Source organism: Apus apus, chromosome 1 (assembly GCF_020740795.1).
Source record: "Apus apus isolate bApuApu2 chromosome 1, bApuApu2.pri.cur, whole genome shotgun sequence".
Classification (NCBI taxonomy): domain Eukaryota; kingdom Metazoa; phylum Chordata; class Aves; order Apodiformes; family Apodidae; genus Apus; species Apus apus.
Window position 1 is genome coordinate 130,254,709 of NC_067282.1, and position 23,931 is coordinate 130,278,639.

Consider the following 23,931-nt stretch of genomic DNA (forward strand, 5'->3'; position numbering starts at 1 on the left):
TCCCTTCCAGGCTTCCCCCACCTTCCCAGGAACCCTTACAGAACAGATATGAGGCTCTGGAAATGGAGGATCAGGCAAATGAAGATGTTGATGAAGGTCCATCCAGGGTGAAGCAGTCAGCCCCAAGCATGAGGACTTCCTCTCTTAAGAATAAAATGAGGATAATTTTTATAGGAGAGTCTCTTCTGAAGGGAACAGAGGGTCTGATATGCCAGACAGGCCCTTCCCCCAGGGAAGTCTGCTGCCTCCCTGCGGCCCGGGTTAGCTCTTGCTGGGACTCAGGAAAAAAGGAGGATTTGCCAGCTTTGGAAGAAAGCGCAGGCAGCTCAAGATGAGTACGGAGATCTTGTGAGGTCATACAGAGAGAAAATTAGGAAGGTAAAAGCCCAGCTGGAGCTCAGTCTAGCCACAATCATAAAGGAGAGTAAAAAATGTTTTTACAGATACATTATCAACAATAAAGAGCCAGGGAGAATCTCCATCCCTTATGGATGGGCAGCCAGGGGGACAAGGATGACACATTGCAACTAAGGATGAGGAAAAGACTGAGATACTTCATGCCTGCTTTGCCTCCATCTTCAATAGTCAGACCAGCTTCCCCCAGAGTATTCAGCCTCCTGGGCTGGAAGATAAGGACAGAAAGAAGAACAACCCCCCCCCATAATCCAGGAGGAAGCAGTTATGGACCTGCTACAGCACCTGAACACTCACAAGTCTGTGGGGTCAGATGGAATTAACATGAGAGCACTGAGGGAGCTGGCAGAGGAGCTTGTCAAGCCTCTCTCCATCATTTATCTACAGTCCTGGCTAACAGGGGAGGTCCCAGATGACTAAAGGCTTGCCAGTGTGTTGCCCATCTACAAGAAGGGCCCAAAGGAGGATCTGGGGAACTGCAGGCCTGTCAGCCTGACCTCGGTACCAGGAAAAATCCTGAAGAGGTTCATCTTGAATGTGCTCTCATGGCAAGTGCAGGACAGCCAGGGGATCAGGCCTAGCCAGCATGTGTTCAGGATCCTGCTTGATCAACCTGATCTCCTTCTGTGACCAGGTGAACCACCTGGTGGATGAGGGAGGAGCAGTGGATGTTGTCTACCTAGAGTTCACTAAGGCCTTTCACACCATCTCCCACAGCATCTCCTAGAGAAGCTGGCAGCACATGACATAGACAGGTGCACTCTTTGCTGGGTAAAAAATTGGCAGGATGGCTGAGTCCAGAGAGTTGTAGTGAACAGGGCTGGATCCAGTTGGCGGCCGGTCACCACTGGTGTCCTCCAGGGCTCAGGTTTGGGGCCAGTCTTGTTCAATATCTTTATTAATTACCTGGATGAGGGGATTAAGTGCTTCCTCAGAAGTTTGCAGATGACACCAAACTGAGTGGGAGTGTTAATCTGCTGGAGGGCAGGAATGCTTAGCAGAGGGACCTGAACAAGTTGGATTGATGAGCTGAGACCAGCTAGATGAGGTTCAATAAGGGCAAGTGCCAGGTCCTGCACTTGGGTCCCAACCATCCCAGGCAATGCTACAGGCTTGGGGAAGAGTGTTTGGAAAGCTGCCCAGAGGGAAAGGTCCTGGGGGTGCTGGTGGACAGCTGGCTGAACATGAGCCAGCAGTGTTTTTTGAAAACTACTCGTACTTTAGGCTGTATTTCTCTTCTGATATTAGGGTGAAGCAAGCAGCCAGGTGTTGGCCAGCTGTTCTGCATCTGTGGTGTCTTCTGACTCATCTGTCTGCTCCTGAGATGGAGCATGCCTGGTATTGGCTCGATGATTCTGGGCAGTGGATTGAGTGTGGGAAAGAGGTGAGATCCAGCTGCTGTTGATGCCAAAAGCTCTTGTTAAGCCATCCTGGGAGAGTTGTTTAGGGCACATTGTTCTGTAGCTTGTCTCTTTCACATGTACTCCTGGTGTTCCTGCAGTAACGTGCTCATGCGCTGGTGGATTTCTCTTACCAATTGTCCCTCAGAGCAGCACTGCTACTCAGTGCAAGCCTTCAAAGGACTGGCTTTGAAAGTGAGTGCATTTTCCAGAGCTGATGGACATCCGTAGGCTGAAGCTGACCACACAGGCTGAAGGTTGCTTTGTTGCTGTTGTTAAAAGCATCTCTTCTCTGTGGGGTACCTCTCTGTCGCTGAAGAACAAAATGCTTGAAGCCTTAGAGACTTAGTTGGGAATAGCATCCCATGAGAGGGGCCTGGGGGAACACTGGTATTTCCTCACAGTATCTTCTAAACCAAAGACTGGCTTCTAACAGATAAAATGTTCTTGTTCTTTCTATGGCATCCAGATCACTGCTCTGCCACGGGAACATCTGCAGATCTGGAGAAGCAATTTCTAACTGACCAGAAAGGCCTCGTGTTATTCAGGGCTGGTTCTCAGAAGTATAAACTAAACCTTGAAGGTGAAGTATCTCCTTTTTTAAAGCTCATTACACAGTATAGCTGGCTCTACTGTAGCTTCCTTCATGCAGGGTTGTCACACCAGGTGGCCACTTGGTGATGGTACACACTGTCCCCACCAGTCCAGGAGCAAAACGCAGCATCATAAATAGAACCTGTAAGGCAAACCTACCATTCAAATGCAAAAAGAAACTCAATTAGAGAAACAAGCCATTGTTTTCTTGGAGTTTGTATTAGTTGTTGTGTTAAATATGATGTTAAACAAGGAAAAGCCAAATAATTTTATACAACAATGTACAGATTTTATACAAAAATATCCTTTTTTTGTGTTTTGTTTTGTTTTGTTTTTAATGCAACGTAGGTAAATGACAGTATCCCTCTATTTAGAAAAAGCTCCATGTTCTGTGAACAGCAGTTACACAGAAATGCAAACCACTTTGTCTCTCTTCTTAAAAACACTTTCAGGCAAAATCAAACTACACCTTGTGCTAAGTTCTTTGGACAAAAAGCCATATTCCAGTTCAAACGCCCTCCTGTTGTGTGTTTGTATTCTGAAGAAACCTCCACTGCTTCTGTCTAATTACTGAAAAAGAATTTTAATTAAATGCTGAATGTCGTGCAGCTTTTATTTCCCTGCAATTTAGGGCAGCTCTGTCTGGTTTGGAGCAGTATAACATTCTCCACAGACAGAGTGGGATGGTTGCTGGGTGCTGTGGGTGCCGTGGGCCTGTGACTGCAGGGTGAGTTATAAACCCTGAAATAAAGCTCCTTGCCATGTTTCTGCTGGTGGACTGCACTGCCCACTCCTGAAACGTGTAGCTCTTCTTAGAAAGCATTTGAAATTCTCGTGTCCACTCTTCTGCCCCTGGCTGCAGCAGTCCACCTCCTGTTCTTTGGTACTGTCTTTAGAATTGCAAAGCTAGGTGAAAGCGTGTCAGTCCAGTGTGGCATCTTTTCTCTGAAAGCATCACCATAAAAAAAAAAAACAAACAATAACGTATCATTTAAAAAGTTAAGTGTTCGCTCTTGAATTTGTTTGAAGTTGGATCTCCAAAGGATTAATGTCTACTCAAAAACAAGTCATCATTGCATCACATATCAGGCTGCAAATTCATTATCATCTTAAATTCACAGAAGTCTTCACTGCCCCTCAGAAGGGTGTCCCCAGCCATAGTCATGTGTTCTCTCCACTTCCTTTCTGCTGGCACTTGCCCTGGGGTGACTTCATGTTCGCTCACACTGGAAAGCTGGGCAGGATGATTTTGGTTTTGGTTTCTTGGGGATTTTTTTTTTTTTTTTCATTAGTTGCCTAAGTGCCTGTAGGAAAGCAACAAGCAGCTGCAGCTGAAGGACAAGAGTATGTCTTTGTGACACGGGCTTTTCTGGGGTTAAGCATCTCGTGAAACCACTACTCAGAAAAGCATCTTTGCTATCTTACCGCTCTGGATACGCTGTGTAGCGTTGCTTCTGCGTCAGGCCAAGTGCGAAAATCTGTCCTGTAAGCTGCAGATCCTGTGCTGAGTTGGGTTGATTTGAAGGCTGTTCTTGGCTGGGGCAAGGGCTGCTGAGAGGGATCCGCTGGCAGGAGCGTGGCCAAAGGTTGTGCACGATTTAGGGTACCCAGTGGTCTCATTTAAGTCTATGGGAACGCTTCATTCAGGGGCTTTTAAGTGAAGTACGTGCACAAGACTTCGCAGGATCAGAGCCTAACCCTATGCATTTTCCAGGATCTGTTCTTAATACGTATTCCACTAAGCCCTTATCGTGCTGCCAGGTGCTGTACATGGCAAGAAATGCCGCTCTCCGTGGGATCAAACCCACCTCAATGGAACTGGCCCTTTTTGTGTCTGCACACGGTGCCCGGGGCAGTGCTGGGAGCCCTGGGAGCTGCTGCCCTCCCTCCCGGAGGTGCCTGGCGGGCCTCCCCGCGCAGCACTTGGGCGAAGGTGGAGCTTACCCCCCTTCTCCTCAGCCTTTCCCGAAGGGAGACGCCGAGCCTCCCAGGCCAGACGCCAGGAGGAGGCCGGCCGGCTCGGCTGACACCCAGCGCTTGGCTGCAAAACCAGGAGGCGAATCCAGGAGGCAGCCGGCACTCGGCTGCCCCGCGGGCAGCTCCCCGGGCCGGGCACGGCACGGCCCCGCACGGAGCGCGGGACGCCGGGACGGGCGCCATTCCCAGCCCGCCCAGGGGCTGCCAGGCACGGCCCGGGCTGAGCTGGGGGGCCGGCTCGGCCGGGGAGCCCGCCTCCCAGGACTTCCAGGCCGGGGCAGGGCGCTGTGCCGCCGGCAGCGGCTCCCGGCCCGCCCCCCCGCACACCTCCCGCATCCCGCTCGCCCCGCGCGGTGGCGGCTGGCCGGGTGGTTCGCCCGCTCCCGGGCTTCGCTGGGGCTGCACCGGCCGATTCAGCCTCTCCCCCAACCCCCCCCGGGCAGGGCAGGGCAGGGCAGGACCGGGGCAGGCTTCCCCGGTCACCCCCCGGCAGAGCCTGATGTCCGCCGCGCCCGTCCGATCCCCGACGCTGCGGCCGCACAGGATGAAGAAAGACGAATCGTTCCTGGGCAAGCTAGGCGGGACCCTGGCGAGGAAGAAGAAAGCCAAGGAGGGTGAGTTCGCCCGAAGGAAAAGTGCGCCCGACCGGCGTGACTTGCAGCTCCTCCGTCCCGTCCCTCTGCGGGAGCCTGGCGTGGGGGGGCAGGAACCCCCCTTTTTGTCCTTCAGCCGCAGGGGGCAGCGCCGCCCGGGGAGGGGGCCAAGGGCCGGGCGGTGTGCGGGGTCCCGGCACGGCGGCGGTCCCGCGGGGAGCCCCGCGCCCGGAGCCCCGCGCTGCGCGTTCCTCGGGCGTGCGGGGCCGCTCGCAGCACCCCGGCCCCGCTCCCCTCCTGGTGCGGCTGCGCTGGGGAGCCCGCCGCGGGCTTTTCTGCTGCGCGGGCAGCTCCTGGTGAGCCGGGGGGCTTGGCGGGGGCCGTTCCTTCTGGGCTGGGAGCTGAGGAAGCTGCAAGGGAACCCGCCCGTGTTTCCTCGCAGGCCCGCGTCATCCGTGGGTTTTGTGTTGGGTAGAGAGGTACTTTTTCCAGAGCGGTTTATCCGACAAACACCCGCTAGCCCTCGAGCACCAGGGTGTTGCCTGGGCACCCTCACGCCAGGGTGCGTGGAGGGTGTGCGTTCGGGTTGTCACTGCTGGCACCGTGTGGGCAGGGAGGCCGGATTCCTCCCTCCGGCGCGGGGAGCCTGGGGAAGCTGCCTCAGCCCCAGCCCGGTGGGACCAGCGCCTGCTCAGGGTGGCTCAAACAGCGTGTGCCTGTCTCCCGCACTCCCAGGACAGCGTGCTCTACCCTCCTCTGCATCCCTGACTGACTCAGTACTGGCTTCGGTGGAGAAACTCATCCTGCGGGTTATTCCCACGCCGCCGCCGTCTGCTAGCGGGAAAACGGGGTGTCCTTGCCTTAACGTTTTAAGGCGGTTTCAGCTTCCCAGCCTTGGTTTGGTTCTAGTGTCCAGTGGGTGTAGGGAAGGGACAGGATGTGAGCTTCAGCCTTCTTACGGCTGGCTGTACAGCGAGCACATGTTTTACCCATATTGAGTCTATTAATTGCCAGCAGCTTTTTAATGTTTAAAAATAACATCTGGCTTCCAAACCTGGCTGAAGGAAATTGCTTCCTTTTCCTTCTCCTGGCTGTTTTGGTGTGGCTTACTGGTACTTCCTTGGCTCTCTGTTTTTACTCAAGTTTCTCCAACGTGGTTCTGCTGAGGAGCAGCAGAAGCGGTCGCGCCTTCCTGATGACCTCATCTGCTTCTCAAGGAAGATGGTGGAGAAAACTCGCATCCAGCGGGGGATGCCGGCCTCACACTGCAAAGCAGTGAATTTCATTCAGAAGTGGTTTGTAAGTGTCAACAGGTTGGCAGCACCCCTTCTGACATGAGAAACTTCAGCACTGCTGGGTGATGTGTTTTTGAGTCGACCGCTTTCGGCAGGGGCCACCCACTTGTTCGGCTGAGTTTGTCCTTTTGCCTGCTGATGTGGCTGCAGCTCCTCTTGGCAGTGGAAAGGCCTGTTCTGGTTACTTCCCTCAGTGCTTCGTGGTCACGCTGAAACTCGTGGCTCGGCTTTTTGACTTCAATATTCCTTCAGCCTGAAAACGTGGAGGGAGGGAAGGCCGCTTGCAAGCCATGGAGTGTGACAGGCTGCGGGGATGCAGGTGGCTGGGGCCCATTGTTGTAAGGCAAAACAGCTTCTTGCCTTTTGAAGTCTTCCTCCGCTTGTGGTTTTAAGGCCTGAGCAAGGCACATTTTACACTTTCTTTGCCCAGTGGCGTAGTTCTAGAAGCGGAATCTTTTTACCTAAGTGTGAAGCAGACGTAAATCGTAAGCTCACCTGAGTTGGCTTTCCTGGAATGAGTAGATAGACCATATAGGAGCCGTATGGTCAACTTTTTCTCTGTGCCTGGGAGCCTCTTTGCCCTTCCTCCCTCCAGGTAGATTTTGCTGGTTTTCTCTGAGGGGACCAGCAGAGGTCAGAATGATCTTCCCAGAGTAAATACCACACTCTCCAGCTGCTCTCCACTATAGCAAATGGAAGTGTTGGCTGCTCTTTTGCCACAACCGAAAATCATTCTTACTTCTCTGCCTCTAACAGCATGAATAACAAGCAAGTGAGAGGGCTCTTTAGTAATACTTCTTGCTTTCACTGCTTGTCTTTTGTAGAGCAGCATAAATACAGGCCTGCTGTCACCATCTCAGCTGTATCCATGTAACAGCCTTTAACCTGGTCTGTGCAAGAGCTGTAATCCAGTTATATTAATCTTTTTCATCTTTGTGCACAACTTCTGAGCCACGCAGCTCAAAGATCCTTCGGACGATACTGAAAAAGTTTGTGTTTGTTACTTACACAGATTTCTTTTTTTAATCATGGGTGGCCAGCACGTAATAAATAACAGTAATGTATGGCTACCAACCCATAAGCAACTAAATTTAAATATTTTTTTTTGCTAACTACTTTATATGATGTTACAGTCTTTTTTTTTTAGAGAGGCTACATTGGGAGAGGAGGGCTAGCTAGGCTTGTCAAGGTAGCCAGTGTAAGCTGGTACCAGTGCTTTATGACAGGAGGGTAAATAAGGTTCCTAGGTATGCTGGTGATAGTCACTGTCGCAGTATTCAAGAGCAGGTGGCAGGTAAAGAGCTTTGTTGCTGCTCGTGCCTTAGCAGCATGGCATGACTTGGTGCTTTGCAAGTGGGTGCTGTAGGTGTGGTAGGGTTAAGACCTCAGGTCAAATTTGTCAGTGTTTTAAGTCAAATTCTGTAGGTTGCTTAACTGTTTGAGAAAGCCTTTGCATTCCTACCTGGAACCTCGGCTTTATACTGTTGCACCTTTTATCTATGTTTCTGAATTTTTATGGCTGAAGTGGCTTATTGGGTAGCCCTTAAATAGCAGCCGTTTTTACCCTGGTTTCCTATGGAAGTATGGGGTGTGTGATCTCACTGTCTGTTTGGCTCCTCCCTTCCTTTTCCTTCTCAGAAATATTTTTAACCCATAATGTGGCTAAAAATGCCCCCGAGAGAAAACTACTGGTCTTAAAGGTTATTGGCACGACTGCAGATTGTGTCAAATCAGGTCACCAACAAGGACAGAAAGACCTTAGTGGAGTTCCGCAGCAGGAACACCTGCAGATGAGCTCAGACCTTGCACCTTACTAGAGACCCCCCGTGGGAGGGACATGGCTGGAGAAAGAGCCTGTCTATGGGGAGAGCACTGCATGGAGAGGGTCAGTCATGACACACATCCTTAGAAAAGCAGGATGTGTTAGTTCCAGTGCTTGTACGACTGCTTGGTTTTTACTTCTCCCTGCCCCCCTCCATTAGGCTGTGTGGAAATCTGCAAAAAACTAACTTCGCCTGATGTTACTGTGACATGGCTCTGTCTTGGTGTTGCTTGGGCTTTCAAGATGTGATTGCTAAACTTATCACACCTGTTCAAGAGCTCCAAAATCTGCTTTAATTACCTTAGGAAACTATTGGGGTGCTGGTAGGGCCCACAGCAGGATACTGTTTGTAAGCTAGATGATCCCTTAGCTTCTTTTCAGACCTGTAAAAGATACTTTTTCAGACAGTGCTGTGTTTCATCTCAATCTATAACAGGAACTTTATATATATATTTTTTTATATATATATATCTCCTTTCCTGCTGGTCTCTACTGGAATTAAGGAGGGTGTTTGCTGTAAGCTGTGCTCCAAGCCTCCTTGCAAAGCTTTGTTTTATTTTCGTCAAAACACACTATATGAAAGATCTGGGCAGCAGGTGTTTGGCTAAATAAACCTTGTATTATTCTATCTGTTTGTGTGTGTGTCTGTGTGTATAGCCCATATGGAGGATTCAGTGAGAGAAATACAGCAGACTTAATTGCTTACTTTTGTTTCCCGGTGACACTATTAAAGGTGGGCATAGGGATGAGAAAAATGCTCCAGAAAAGACCGGTTTTTGGTGCCTGATGAAATCAACAGGAGGGGGAGAAAGAAAGAGAGATGACAGTGCTGCAGAGGGCAGAATTATTGCAACAGCAGCTGAATAATATGAAAATTTTATGCATGTCAAGGGAGGTTAAAGCATTGGTCTTGGGGGTCTGTGGCTCAGTATAAAAGTGAGACAAAGTGGCTGTGAAAAGTTTGCTGTTGTGTTTGCCTGTGGGCACACTGATGTGATCAGTAGCTTGGTAGACGTGTATTTCACTAGATGGCAAGGTTTTTCTCTCAAGAGAAAGGTGGCAGTTGTTGCTCGTGTTTTGCAAGGAGAAAAGGTGGAGGGTGAGAAGTGATTTCTTCAAGATTGTCTGGCAAGCAGCGAAAAAGCCAGAGGAGGAAACTGTTGCCTCCCGAGTCCTCTGTGTTGCCCTGATCCTCAGGCAAAATCCATAATCTGCCTGTTTCCCACAGCTCTGCACATGCTAAAATCCATCTCTGAATAGTTCAGGTGGGACTGCTTGTACTGCTCGTTCCACTTCGGCTTTCTGGAGGGAAGAACATGAGGAAATAAGCTCAACAGCAGAATTAAATAGGAGGAAACCGTTTCTTTATCATTCCTTTGAAACTGATGGGGCTGGTTGTGCAGATAATTGCTCTCTGGAGAGAGAAAGGTTCAAAACCAGATCTACTTCATTGCACATGTCAGGTCTGTAAGGCATCCCCTCAAATACATCAGGATAGGTGAACTGGACTTGCTTAGAAAATGGATCTCCTATTGCATTTGAACATGGTATACTGAAAATAGGGTAAATCTCTTTTTAATGCTGTATGTTATGTAGTTTCCAGAGGTGTATCTGTGTAAACAGACTGCAAAAATGGTAACTTCTCTGTCTTTGTTGTGCCTCATCTTTGCTTTAGCCACTGCCCATTGGCTGCTTGAGACTTCCAACAAATTTATGTAGCTTTAAAATGATGCTGAGAGATGCCTGGTGAATAGATCCTAGAAAGATGTAAGGCACAAGTAACTCAGTCTTCATTCACCTTGTAGGTGGGGATTTGTCCTGGTCGCAACCATTCCTGGCCATTGCAGATTGTTCCGTGCTGGCTGTGCCCATGTATCCTACTTGATGAGCTGGTTGGTACTGTTGGAGTGATTGCTCTGACCTTTCTGATGTGGAAGAACTTGAACTTCAGCATTCACCTGGTACCTAGAGAGGTCAGGGTGGAGGTGTGCTACTACTAACACGGTGGCTTGCAGTCTGGCCTTTGTTCTGAGTAGCAGCAAAGTGCCGTGTAACTTGCAGGGTAGGCTTGTGATAACAGCCTCATGAGCAAATCTGCCTCTCATGGAATCTTGAGGTGCACTGTGAGATAAGCCTCAAATGGTTGATTCTTACTATTTCCTGACCTAGTACTTAATGTATTTTTAAGGCTCTTCTTCTCAGTAGACTGGTGTTGGAGCTCACCCTGATCTTAACTTAGTTTCCATTCTGGTAGTATATGGCAGTGAGTTTTTAGTCAGATGATGAGAGAAATACCAACTGTGTATGGTTTAATTCTGATGTCCTGATTCACAGCAGTATTTTTGCAGCAACCTGAGAGGATGCTTGACTAAGGAAGCATGTTTGTGTGCTGTAGTGGGCTGCTGCTGCTGAAATATCCAAACAGAAGATGAGATGGTTGCTGGTTAAGCAGAATTATTTGCTTTTTAAGAGAGGAATTTGCATATAATTACATTGAAGCTATGTACTGTTCTGGACATGTATAGATCCATAAAAAGACTGTGTGCAGAAATATGAAAATTCAGGTTGAATTTATTATCCTTTCTACTACTAATTTAAACGCAGAGAGACCTAAATTTCCAGTTGGAACCTGTGTAGAGTAATTGCTGTGTTTCTCCTGTAGGGCTTAGCCATACCTCTGACCAGGTCTGGCTTCAGTCTTTTCTTGCTTGAGCAGTGCCATTTTGGGGTCTGACACTATGCTATTCTGACAAAAGCTAAACTGTGTATATATTTTGTGTCAGTGTCTCAACTGAAATGAACTTCACATGCACAGGAATCATCCTTTTAATTGTGTCATAAACCCCATGTTTTTCTCCTGTAACTGCAGCTACTCTAGGATGGTTCACTCACAGGCACAGTGTCTTGGTGAGACAATGGAGTTTTGAATTACAGCTCCAAGTTTTCTTGCAGACAGGATGCAGTGAGATATGCAAAATAGCTCTGTAGCTCTTCAGTAGTGGATTGAAGAAAATGACTTGTCTGGTTTTCTTAAATAAGAACATCTTAAAGTTTTTGGTTGGTTTTTTTTCTGTTGTGTTTTTTCAGAGTTGCAGTCGTTAACATAGAATTAAGAATATGATGTTGCATCATAAAACCTTATCAAGGTGATTATCAACACTTTTAATTTTCCACAACCAGATTTTAGAATTTCTTGAAGTACTAATGAAAGGATTTTGAAAGGGACTCCTTTTTCTCATTAAAAATTAGTCAACCTTTACTTAAAAGCACTTGCTCAGTGATACTTGTTTATTTCAGTGTCTTCTACAGAATTTATTAATACTAATACCTTGGGAGAGAGACTTCCTGAAGCTGGCATCAGGCTTTTAGTTTTGAGGAGCATGTGGATGAGCCCTGTGAGACTTCAGTGTATGGACCTGATAGTAGTGGGGGAAGCTGCAAAAGTCACAACTTAATTCAGAGTCTGTGCAGATTATTTCTGCTGGGCGATGTGAAGGGGGAATTCTTGGCCCAGCTGGTGGATCTGTGCTGTGTTCTGCAATGCATTCTATCATACTGACTTAAATACGTGTTTTTAATCTAATAGTTGTAATATTTAAGATATCTTTATTAATACATATGCATCATATTGATTTGCATGTCGGCAATACAGGAGTTCAAAAGATTTAGTGTAGGTAAGCATAACAGTACTAAATGTCTTTTTATGTACTTGAAGAACTGTTACAGGCCAGCTGATCCAAAACCAGATGAAGCTGGTGAGGTTTTCCAGTGCACTGCTTTGAGCTTTGGATCATACTTTGATGTTAGGAGATTTGGAAGATTAGCCGGCAAGCTCTTTTCCATTGTGAAGCATGTTGGAACAACTTGTTGCTAAGGGATCCACGGCTATGTGGTCTGTGGCAAGACCAGCACAAAGCAGAGTCTGCTCATTGTAGGAATTGGTGTTTCAGCAATTACAGCTTTGCTGTTGAACTGAAATGTAGTGTGTGTAAATTATGCATCCAAATGTTATGGACACAGGAGATTCAAGTTTGTAGCTATGGAAGAGACAGTGGAGCTGGTACTTCAAAGCTGCTACTGTGGGATTAGGATGCCAAACTGTTACTAGTTTTCAGAGGGAGTTTAGTGTATGAATCTCTTGGGCAGCAATAGAAATCTTGGCCTGCAAATACGTACCTGAGAGGTTGTCAGTGTGAGGATGTCTGGCATATGGTCTCTTGACATGGACATATAGCCAAACAGAGATGCTGACATTTATCATAAGCAGCAGGAGTTTTTTACCTCTCCTATAAAATAATCTCTTTGTGACCCATGTCACCCTTGCTGTTGCTGGTAACATAGGAGCCTTCTTAAACCTCAAGTCTTGTTCCCTTTTCAGCGTTTTCAGCCTGTCCATGTTCTTGTGCTGACTGGACAAGGTCTTCACTACAGCAGCAACTTCAACCTCCTCACAGTCGTTGGCCAGCAAGAAAGAAGGGAAAGCTTGTTTATCAAAGGCTTGTCCTTGTCCTGACCTCTGCACGTTACAGCAGTGATGACTTCAGCAACCTTCAGATTCTTTGAACTAACAGGATCTGCATATTTTGTTATAGAAGCCAGAGATTTGAAAGACAACCACATGGCTCCAGGGAAGGATCTGACCTGTGCCGGTGTATGGACATAACAGATGCATGTGCTCTGTTCTGGTCAACTGTCATGGTGTCCACTGGAGGATACGCTGCAATCTGATGCATTACTCTTGAGTTCTGTGTCATGACTTTGGTCGTTGCTTATCCTCTCCTTCATACGTCCTCTTTCGGCTCTGTGGAATGTTAGATATACACCTCGTCACTGAGGAACCTTATTTTTTTCCTCAGGGTAATGTAGAATCAACTGATGCAGTTGTCAGAGTTGTTTACTGTAACATGCAGGCTCTGTGTATGTGCAGCAGGTTCTCCTTGGGTTTATATGGCATTCATGGACTGACCCCTGCTTTATGTGCTGTCCTGGTGGCCTTGATTTACCTGTTTCTGGTTGTTGTTACAGGCTGCATCGATCCTTCTTGCCCTAGGCAGTGGAGAGAAGTGTGACATGAGTTGCAGTGAGGAGGAGTGACATGGAAGAGAAGGAGGAGCAGGGTGAGCAGTGGGAGAGCCCTGCTTTTTGGGGGACTCATCAAGGCTGCCCTCAGAAGGAGTACTGGATCCTGGGACCTCTGATGCAGGACAGGCCACTTGGTGATGGTACACGCTGTCCCCACCAGTCAGGAGGAGCTGTGTGTGTGTGAGCTAAACGAGCAGTTCTCATGTGGATGACAGTGACTCCCATCAGGTGGGCTGATCATGGAGTAAAAAGTAGAAACAGGAACCTCTGTGTTTCACAACTAGTAGGTCACAGCCAAGTGATCCCTCCAGGGTGAAGCATATTCAGCCTGGACAGGTATAGATTTCCTAATTGTGGGCTCTTCTGTTGGCCAAGTAGAAAGCTGCAACCTAAATTTCGTGACTTCTGTTGTATATGTCTAGTTGAGCTGGAAAAGTGTTATGGCTAACATATGTGGGTTTAGGGTTTTGTAATTTGAATCTTGCTTAGTCTTCCTATGAAAACCAGATGTGGAGAGAACATGCACACCTGGCAACGTCCACTGGCCTAGAGCAGTGGCTCTGTACTCTTCAGGCCCTTAAATCATTGTCACTTCCTTGTGGAAGAACATACATCTGCACAACAAAGCTTCTAATTATAAATCCTGCACACACAATTTGTTTCCATGCACCCGCTGCAGACTCCTCTCCCGAGCCCTTGGGCTGAGAGGGGAGGCCATGGGATGGGGTTCTGGCTTTGGCTTTGTTAGTGGCAAGCAACAGGATCTTTGGGGATTCTGTTTTGCCTCTCAGTCATTGTTTCTGCAAGTTAAGAAAGGATGTTTTATAATCCCTGGGACCTGCCTGGCAGTGAGATATAAACTCTAATAACATCTTTTTTTTTAACGTATGCTGCATTTTGGTTATAAAACAAGCAAGCTGTTCTGGCTCCTGGAATTCCATTTCCTTCTTTAGTACTTCTTTTGTTGCGTGGTTGAACCATAATGAAATCCACTGAAAAAAGATGTTGTGTGTATTTCATTATAGCTGCCATATGGCCTTATTACTAATTTTTAGTTAGCTGAGATGGTTGCATATATGATCTATTTGGAGTAAGGAAGGAGACTGTAAGAGCTGGATGAGGAGGAGAGCTATTCTGATGTCTGTATAGAGGCACAGTGTCTTTTTTTTACTGTTTTTAAATAGAAAAACATGAAGCTCTCAGAAAGTGTCTTTCCACTCGGTCTGTTTGGCAGATGTATGCATGCATGTTATTAAACAGATGCAGATACTTCTGTCATTTTAAAATAGAATAGTGTTGCTTGGTGTCTGGCTTTCCTCCTCCAGGAAATGGATTTAGAGGTTTTGCAAAATTGACAGCATTTTCTTTGGAAATGGTAGAGCAGGTGAAAGTACCAGGGCATCCACGCTTGCATTTTCTGCTTAATGTTCCTCCTCCTCAGGAATAGGATTATAAAACTGTGTCTTGGGCTTGCTGTTTGCCATCTTCCCTGTGTATGGCTCCCCGTATTGTCACAGTGATGGTTTCATGGGAAAATTAGGCAGGCTGGGAGGATGCTAACCCTATAGATACATCTTTGATCTCTACTGAATTTGGTCCGATAGGGATCCTGACTCTCTAATTAGATAATTAAATAAGCATATATAATAGAGCCCTATCACTGGGAGACTGGTTTATAATTGGGTGCGGGATGTAATGCTCCAAATCGTCCTGCTGTGCCAGGTGATGATTGTCTGGGAGCAAAGCAGATCTGCTGCCTCTCTAGCAGAACTGGTGCTGTCTGCCCCACAAACTGATGGGGGGTTTTGTGCAGTCATGACTGACCTCTTCTAATGTGGCAATAGTCCATAGAATAGAAGCTGGATCTCGGGAGGTCCTTCCAAGCAGTATTTCTCAGGTTCTGTGGAGCTGGATTTTTTGGGGGAGTCCCTGGGAGAGAAGCTGATGGGAAGGAAAAAGGGACTGGCCTTAGTGTCTGCTCTCTGCTGTATGGTTGAAGGAGGAAGGTATATACTTGTTTCCTTTAGGTGTCTGGGATAACTTGTGAGTTTTTCCTCTGGCTGCTCACACAGATTCAGACATAGTTTCCCTCGACTTTTCACGATGTGTTAATTAGACCTCTGTCTTGAAAATGCCCACTTTTACTGTAGCTGTAGCTGCATTAACACAGTGAGGGGCCGTAGTTTAAACCAGCACCTTGGATCTTCAGTATCATTTAGCTTCATATCATGTAGTTTAAGAAACTAAACTGTGGTGGCTGTTGTTCTGCTGACATCAGAGGAGAAAGCAGTAAGAAGGCTAGGGAGCCATGCTGGACCAAGCCATGACTCTGCCATTTAAGGTAGTTGTTTATTTTATACTGTCTCTCCATCTGTATATTTCTGTTCCCCTAATTCTTCTAATTTACATGTTAACAAACAGATCACAGATACCAACATTTGCCAGGCTAGTTCTGCACCTGGTAAAATGCCTTTCTCCATCAGCTCTTTAACCAATGGGGAACACTTCTGAATTTTCTTTTCTGTGGACAAGCTGCTAAAAAAAATAGTTTTTAGTGGGTGACTTTGCATCCCATGAATGGCATTACATCTTGATAGAAGACTGGGTTCCTCTATTTGCTAAAAAAATGTGCTGCCAAAACACAATTAATCTGAAACTGAGCTGGGGCGGTCAAGTTTTTTACTGAATCCACAGGAGATGGGCACCTTTGTTCCAGAGAGGAATTTGGTGTGTCGAAGTGTTAAGAACTGTTATGATTAATAGCCTTACTTAGCATTAGTAGCTACATTTGCTGAAGCTTTGAGCTTTCACCTAGATACTGCTGAGCCTATGCTGAACTTTCACTTAGTTACACAATGGAAGGTCCCCACATCGATGCAAGCCAGAAAGATAAGGTAGCCACATCTGTCAGCAGAAGCTGCATCCTTGAGATAAGAGAGCCTGCCTGTAGACAGAGAAAGGATCTGGTGAGGAACAAAAAGACCCCAGGCCCAAATAAAACTATGGGACGGGATCGTCGTGTGGGGCAAGGGAAACTTAGATTGTAAGCATATAATTGCCAGAGCTTTCTTTGCTTGGGATCCCTTTCCAGAAGCACCCGGCTCAAGCTGTTCTTTGCTGCCGTACTGCTCGATACATTCATCTGGTGCCTTATCGTGTCAGTTCCTCTTCTCCAGGGAACGTGGAGTCAGCCCTGAGGAAGAGGAGGCACCGCAGAGTGAGTGTGTGTGTGAGTGAGGAGGTGAAGGGGGCACCTGTGTGAAGGGACCCAGTCCGAGCAGTTCAAGTCTCGGGTCGTGTGTGTGCGACTCCTTGGATGGGGTGTGAATGCTCGGGCAGTGGCTTCTGGCTGGATGATTCTGTGGAACTGTATCGGGAATGTGAAAGATTTCATGTCTGTTACACTGGAGGAGTAAAAAAGCAAAGTAACTAATCCCTGAGACCCACAATATCCTGGGCTGTAATAGCAGAAACAGAGCCATAAGATTGAGCAAAATGCTTTATCCTCTCTCTGCTGAGCACTCCTTAGATCCCAGCTGATACGCTGTGTCCAGTTTGGGGCTCCTCAGTACAGGCAAGACATGGCTAAACTGGAGCCCCTTCAGTAGCTGGCCAGCAGAACGGGCTGGAGCACTTGTGGTGCGAGGAGGGCTGGGCTTGTTCAGCCGATGGAAGAGTCTGCTTCAGGGTTGTCTTTAGTAAGCAGTCTGCTGATACCTGTGAGGATATTACTGAGAAGACGGAGGCAGATTCTTCACTGTTGCGTATAGCAGAGGATAGAGACAACAGGTATAAACAAAGGAGGTTCAGTCTGGACAAAGGGAAAACACTTTGTCATGCTGGCGACTATGAAGCAGTGGGACAGGTTGCCGAGGGAGTTTGTGCAGCCTCCTTTGTTGGAGGTTTTCAGACATGACACGATAAAGCCCTGAGCAACCTGGTCAGATCTCAGAGCTGACCTGGCTTTTGAGTAGTAGGTTCAGCTGGAGGCCCTTTCCTACCCTGAATTATCCAATGATCTTATGCGACTCCCTGGCAGCTTAGACCCTTCCAAGACTGGAGTAAGGACATTTCTTAAACATTGTGACATCTATGGATTAATGTTTTATGAGCATGTGAATACCAGGGTGTGTAGTGGAACTGTGCTTCTCATCGGGGCCCTTTTACTTGTTTAGCACTGAGGTGCTGGTCGAAGTACACTTTTTTATTTCCTGTCTTTTTTGCCTGTCTAACCTTCCAGTGAGAAGGAAAGCATGGATTCCCCTGGGCTGCTGCTTTGGTGGCTTTAGTGAGGGTGAGTGGAGAGGCTGTGTAGTTAAGAAGCTGTTTTGGGACAGATCAGTCTGAGAGTATTCAAGATGTCTAGCCCCATGGAAACGCTACCTTGTCTGGCTCATAGGACCTGGTATTACCAGTGCAAAGGCTTTGAAAGGGACCACAAAAAGCTAGAACTGCAAATTCTGTAGAACTTCAGGGTGCTGACTAAGTAAAAAGGTAACAGCTGCAGGTCTTCTTGATACTTGGTGAAATGTGACATTTTCTTGTGCTTTGGACTTGTTTTGATTTGATTTCCGGGCTGTTGTTTCATGATGGCATTTTATTATCCCTTGAGGACTGTATTTGGGAGACTGGCTTGGAAAGGCAGTCAGAGGTCTGGACTCTACTCTTTCTACATAGTCTTCCAGCAGCTCTGTTAGGATGTGGTGGTGTCTGTTTCTTAATCCTGGCAGAGTTAAACATCTGAATGCTTTTATGGCAGCTGCTATCTTCACTGTACCTTCCCCTCATGGACTGCCTCTGAGTTCCAGGCTTTCTTCTACTGTGAGGTGTGTAGTGTTTATCACTTAAGTGCTTGTCTTGGCAGGCTCTTCTGGTGCTCAAAGCAACAAGTGAAATAATTTTCCACATATGACTTGTCTGGAAACCACTGGGAAAAATTCTTTGTATTGTACAGTGTCTGCTCTTATAGTGAGATGTTTCAGTTCATTTTCAATACACTGCTTTGCAGCCCTGGGTGCAGGTAGGATGCAGAAATGGTAGAGCTGGGCATGAGCAACCTTAGTATAAGGTACTCTGAAAACTGTGTGTTGAGTGTTTAGATGAAAGCTTCTAGTCTGTAGCACTGCCTATCCCTGCATTGGTCCTGTGCTCTGCTGAACTGAAAACTAGTATTTACTTGAAAACCCTCAACTTGTGGGTTGCAAATATAGTTGTTATAAATTAATGTTTTTCAGAGTTTTCCTTGTCTTTCTGGATGGCATCTAGTGAGTAGGCATGTGTGCTTTTTGTGGTTTGTGGGGTTGTTTATCTCAGATTATTCTTCCTGTAGAATAATGTTACACAAGCAAAAAAGTTGTTTGCTTTTAATTCCAAGTCATAGCTGTAGCTTCCCTTCCATTTGCGTGAAGTTGGTTTGTTGAGCTGTACTATCAGCTGGAGAAGGTGCCTTTCTGCTACTTCGTGTGCTCACCTGCCATCGCTGCCTTCAGAAGTGAGTCTGTTGCTCTGTACTTCTTTCGAGGTGTTCAGAAGAACAACCAGAATGGGATTGTTTCATATTTGCACAGTAGCCTGCTTTTGGTGGTGGTTGTTAACCTTTTCATGACTTTGGAAAGGGGGGCAAAGGATGTGGGGAAAGCAGTAAGCCGAAGTAGGTAAAACTGCTTGAGCTGTTAATTAACTGAGGGGGTTTCATTTGGGTGCCTACAAATTAAGTGTCAAACCATGAGAAGGAAGTGGAAGCTGGTGGAGGGAGGGAAACAAGCTTAGTTGTAAAATGTGTTACCATGAGCTGCAGTAGTGACTTTTTTGATGCCAAGTGTCCTACTTGGTAAAGTTTGCACAGTTAGATTTATGTGTGGGATCAGAGAGGGAGCTTGTAGGAGGCAGTAACCTGAAGTGCTGTTTTCTCCCTGGTTTCTTCATGCTGCAGCAGACAAGAATTGAAGGAATTGCCTAGGCATCTCTATTCCTAAGTAATGCTGTTCGGTCTGCTTCTGACAGCCTCTGCTGCCTTGGTGATTTGCTTTGGCCAGACACAACAAACATGGATCCCTTAAGCAGTGAGCCAATTCTGGTTTCTAAAGTTGCTTTTGGTTGAAGGAGTTTTGCTGGTGCTTGGCATCTTGCAGAACTCAACCTGCTTCACTGAGTCTTTGGACTGAGTTCCTAGACTGTGAATGTGTGGTTCCCTACCTACTTGAGCCCATCAGCTTTGGTTGGAGGAGTACACAGAAGCCTTGAAGAGTCCCAAGCACTACATAGTAGAATACAGTATTTCACAGAGAATTGATGGCAGGAAATCTAAAATGCCTTGTAGGTTTGTTACTGGGAGTGGTTACAGGCCTTCAGGCCTTTCCTCTTTTTATCAGACTTACTCTTTACCTGTGTTATCATCAGGCAGATTGGAAACCACATCCTTTTCTCAGGTGGAAGTTGTCCTGGTGCTCATGAAGTATGCTTGGGATAACATGATCCTCCACCATTGCTTCATGGGAAGAAACGACCTTTTGTATTTTGTGATGAAATTGTAACTGGGGGAGGCTGAGGAAGTACATTTTCCCTGTTTTCAAGTAGAATTTGTGCACAGAGGGAGGAGTTTAGCTTTCCCTATTTGCTTTTAAGGCAGTTATTGCCTGTGGTGTTTGGGGCAGCAGCCTTGCTTTTCCCTGTCAAGATACTTTTGGATTGCAGCCCTCTGATTACAAGTTCAGGACAACACAAGTGCCACAGGTATGTCCACTTCATGTCCTGCAGTGTAGAAGCTGTATAGTTTTGGTGTGTGCTATGTTAGTGCTTAGAAGAGCTGGGTGAGGGGTGGATGCTTTAGATATTATGGGGTTTTTTGCTTTAGAAGTAAAACGCACACATGGGGGCCTGGGACCCTTGTTACCTGAAACAATTTCCCATTATTAACAGGCCTGTGCAAAAGCTGCTGCAAAGGGCAGGAAATAGGGAGGAAAAATCTCATGTCCATGAAATGAATGGATACATGATGTTAAGTTGCAGAGTCCTGCTCCCAGCCAGGTGCTGGTTCCAGAGCTCAGAGTGTGCACAGACTCTAAGCAGCACTGAGCTTTTACAGCTAATGTGCATCCAGGATCCCACGGCACAATTCAAGCAGCCAGTGCAGCTTGTTGACCTCTCCTTGCTCATCTGCATGGAGGGGAGTGTTGTTCCATTTCAGGCAGGGAGGACAAAATGTCCAAACTGGGAGCTGCTTAAAAATGTCCTTACACCTCTCGGGCATGAGGAAATGGGATGAAAAACAGTATGCCATTTTCAAAGTTGTGGAATTGATGATGTAAGGTCAGTGTAAGGAGACAGAAGCAGAGCTGACAAGGTCAGTGTGTTGGCTCTGTATCCTATTGAGTGGCTTTTTCCATACTTGAACACCTTGCTTTTGTAAGTGTAGTTTTTTATATACTTTAAAACACCATTCTTGTTCACACTCCTATTTCTGCTGGGGTTTGTTGGTTTTTTTTAGCTAGCATGTGTAGTTGTATTAACTTTATATTTTTTTCCTTATGTGCTTAGTTTTCAGGCACACTGTGTCCCTGCTCTGTGCTATAATGTGGCTTCTGCAACTGCTAGAGCCAGCAAAAGGCAAGTGGTGAGTGGCAGCTAGGGATGGAGGAAAAGTCTGGAGTGCCCCTTTGCTGATAGCATGGAAGGATGCCTGCCTGATAAAGACAAGCTATGTAACTTAAGATAAGAATTAAAGAAATGAGAAGCAGGGACTTAGAGCTAAATGATGAAACCCAAGTTTGACTTTCAGTTTTGGCTCTGTAGCTCTGTCAGCTTCTGTTAAAGCCTGTATCTTCCTTTTCTGCTTTGCAAAGCATATTTTGAAGGATTCTTTTGTATTTACTATAATACTCTTGTATTTACTAAGTGGGTTTAGACCTGTTGCATGAGCTGAGCAGAAAGGGAGTAAAAAAGCCAGGGAGCCAAATGCTGAGATGCATTCTGGCTTGGTGCTTTGGTAGCTCTGAGGCTTGGATGGAAGCAATCCAACTTCTGGTAAGAAGACCTGAATGTTAAATGCAGTGGGTCTGTGTTGTTACTGTGTGCTCGTCTTGGCTTTTATCAGTGCCTATTAATACCCAGGCAACTGTCGGTCAGCTCCAGGTTGATAAGGTGTTACCAGAGCCAAATCAATACCTGAGGGTGAATCTGTCTGTTCAGTTATTCCAGCAGTGTAACAGCAGGGGTAGTCAGTCTTGCTTTGCTGGCTGTTGTGTTGTCTACAGCTGCCCAGCACAGTCAGTGGCTGGGTGAGGGCAGGATCCTCCTTCCTTCTTGGCAGCAGCAGCAGCACTGCAATCTCGGGACCCTGCAGGGAGCTGGAGCAGGAAACTGGTTCAACACAGAGCAACTTAATTTCATAGGATTCAGCTTTCTGAACTGAAATGGACCAAGTAACTGGCTAAAGATCTGTCTGCTTAGTACTTACAGTCTCATTTTGTTTGATTTGGTGTTCAACTGCCACTGCTGGTTACGTTGAAAGCCACTTGCGGTCACTGTGGTCTGTTTAGTGCTCCTCTCTCCCAAGATGCTGCTTCTCTGCTTGTTCCTCTTCTGCCTCTACACACCCTTCCTCTTTTCATGAGGGAAGATACATGTGCAGGGCTTGGCCAGGACAGCTGTAGCCGTTGACTATCTCAACACAGGCATCATCCACCGAAAAATGAAAATTTGTTTTTCACCAAAATTTAAAAAAATCCCCAAACAACTTGATAGAAGGGTAAGGATTTTAATGGGAGGAAGCCTGAAAGCATGATTTCATCCTCATAAGCAAAACAAAACAACCACCCAACTTCTCATACATGTTACTCACTGGCACAAGTATTGTATGTTCTGCTACATATTTTACCCCTGGAAAAAGTAAGGAAAAGATCTTTGTTCTGGCAGTCACAGAATTGACCACTGATTTCTGTAACACATCCATTGTAAAAGCAAACCTGTAAGCAAGAATCCTGCTTTTTTTAACAAAACAAAAGGATTATTACAGCCCTTTCCTAAAAGTTGACTTTAGCTTTACTCTTCACTTTTTTTAGGTCTTTCTGTTTCTTTAAGTGAGAGAGCCTGGCCATTGTGAGTACCTTGTCTGCCTACTGAGGCATATAAATAATTTCCCTTATTACCACAGTTCTGCTTTGAGTACAGTCCCTTGGTACAGTGCCTTTATGTGGATTTTATAAAGTCTTTCCCTTTGATGTGCCTGTGATTATTAATTCTCTCTTATAATTAATGGAGGCTTTGTCTTTCTCCTGCAGTCTCTATCAAAAGATCTCAGAGCCTTTTGTAAATGTGAAGTGATTAGTGATGCGGTAGCAGACTGGTTGAGTTGCGTGTGTGGTTTGTCTCTAAGAAGGAGACAAAGAGTTTCAGTGTATCAGCCTGCACTGCATTTGGGGCTGGTTTGAAATCTTTCAGTATTTCAGTTTTTCTTGGAAAATACCAGGTTTTGTAAAATGTTTTGTGTTCTTCGAAGGCTTAACAGTTTTGAAGATGACTTTTTGTGAAAGAGTCGTAGGTGTCAGGTGGAAATTCTGCATGTGTTGGTCTGTGATAGGCAAACTGAGGAGCAGGATAAGAGAGAGGCACTGCAGAGCCTTTACCCACCTGTTGCCTTCTCGTCTGACACCTCGTGGGAATTGGGAGCTCCAGCATCCTTGCAGGATATGCAAGGGTTGGCTACTTCATCAGGGGGATTTGTCCCATGGCCACATCTCACCTGAGGTGTGAGTGAATGATGTTCACATCACTGGTCCGAATGGGGTAGAAGTGGTCTTGAATATGGACTTTCTATTTTGCATCTGATTATCTGAGCTCTTAGGATATGAGTTGCAGGCAGGTGAGTTGCTGTCTGAAAAAGTGCAGCTGCTTGCAGATTTGCCTCTGGGAACAGTAAGGAAACTTGGGAAGCAGTTAAGATATTGTGGGCAGGAAAAGAGCTTCCGTGCAGTTCGCATTACATGGTCATTGCACATTTCCCTTCTGTGTGCCGCTCCGAGCAAAGAAGATGACAGTTACTTGAACAAATCATCTGTGATGGAGCCAAGAGTAACAAAACAGCCTAATAGCTTTGAAAGTTAGAGTTTAGTCACGAGATGAAAGTACATTGTGTAAAAGTTGTGGTCAGGCCATGCTGCGGAGCCAGCTCGGCGCTGGTTGAACGTGAAGGAAAGCACAGTATCCAGAAACCCGTGATTAGCATCATGAGGGCTTCTGCTTTCTGTGGGGTGGGATTCAGCTTTGCAGGCAGAAATAACTAGAGCTAAAATTAAGTAGCATTTACCATCTGTTTTTGTAAGAGGCAGAGGCTTGTGGTAAATTTTTTATTAACAAAGCAGTGAACGGTAAAGACTTCGGAGGTGAACTGTACTGTTGTTATATCTTTTAATATTGCACTAAAATTTTGAAGAGTGAAGGTAGAAAGGATTAAATTATCATCTTGCTCTTATAAAAAGGAGAAAGCAGGGACTTTTCTTCGTTTTATAGTGCTCCTGCTGACTTTAAAGGCCATTTTCTGATTTGTAAGAAATCCCTGACAGCTCTGGTGGTGCTTCCAACTTTCTGCAGCTCATTGCTCCTGTTCCGTGGAGTTTGCGTGTAATCCCGTACACCAAGACATCCTGCCTGGTTTACAGATGTAGTGCTGTATAGCATGTTTATGTTATATTACTTTGGTTGAAAGGCCAGCACAGCTTCCAATGTGACTAAATCATGTTGACTGCTTGACAGTGCCA

General features: G+C 46.3%; 1 protein-coding gene across 1 annotated transcript in view; it reads left to right on the forward strand.

The window, feature by feature from the left end:
• Nucleotides 1-4,703: 4,703 nt before the first annotated feature.
• The window catches only part of PARVB (parvin beta), a 62,409-nt gene continuing 43,181 nt past the window's right edge, over nt 4,704-23,931 (forward strand). Inside the window, exon 1 of the mRNA XM_051630723.1 lies at nt 4,704-4,999. Coding sequence (XP_051486683.1) covers nt 4,885-4,999 — 115 coding nt within the window. The 5' untranslated portion in view covers nt 4,704-4,884. The remainder of the gene's footprint in view (nt 5,000-23,931) is intronic.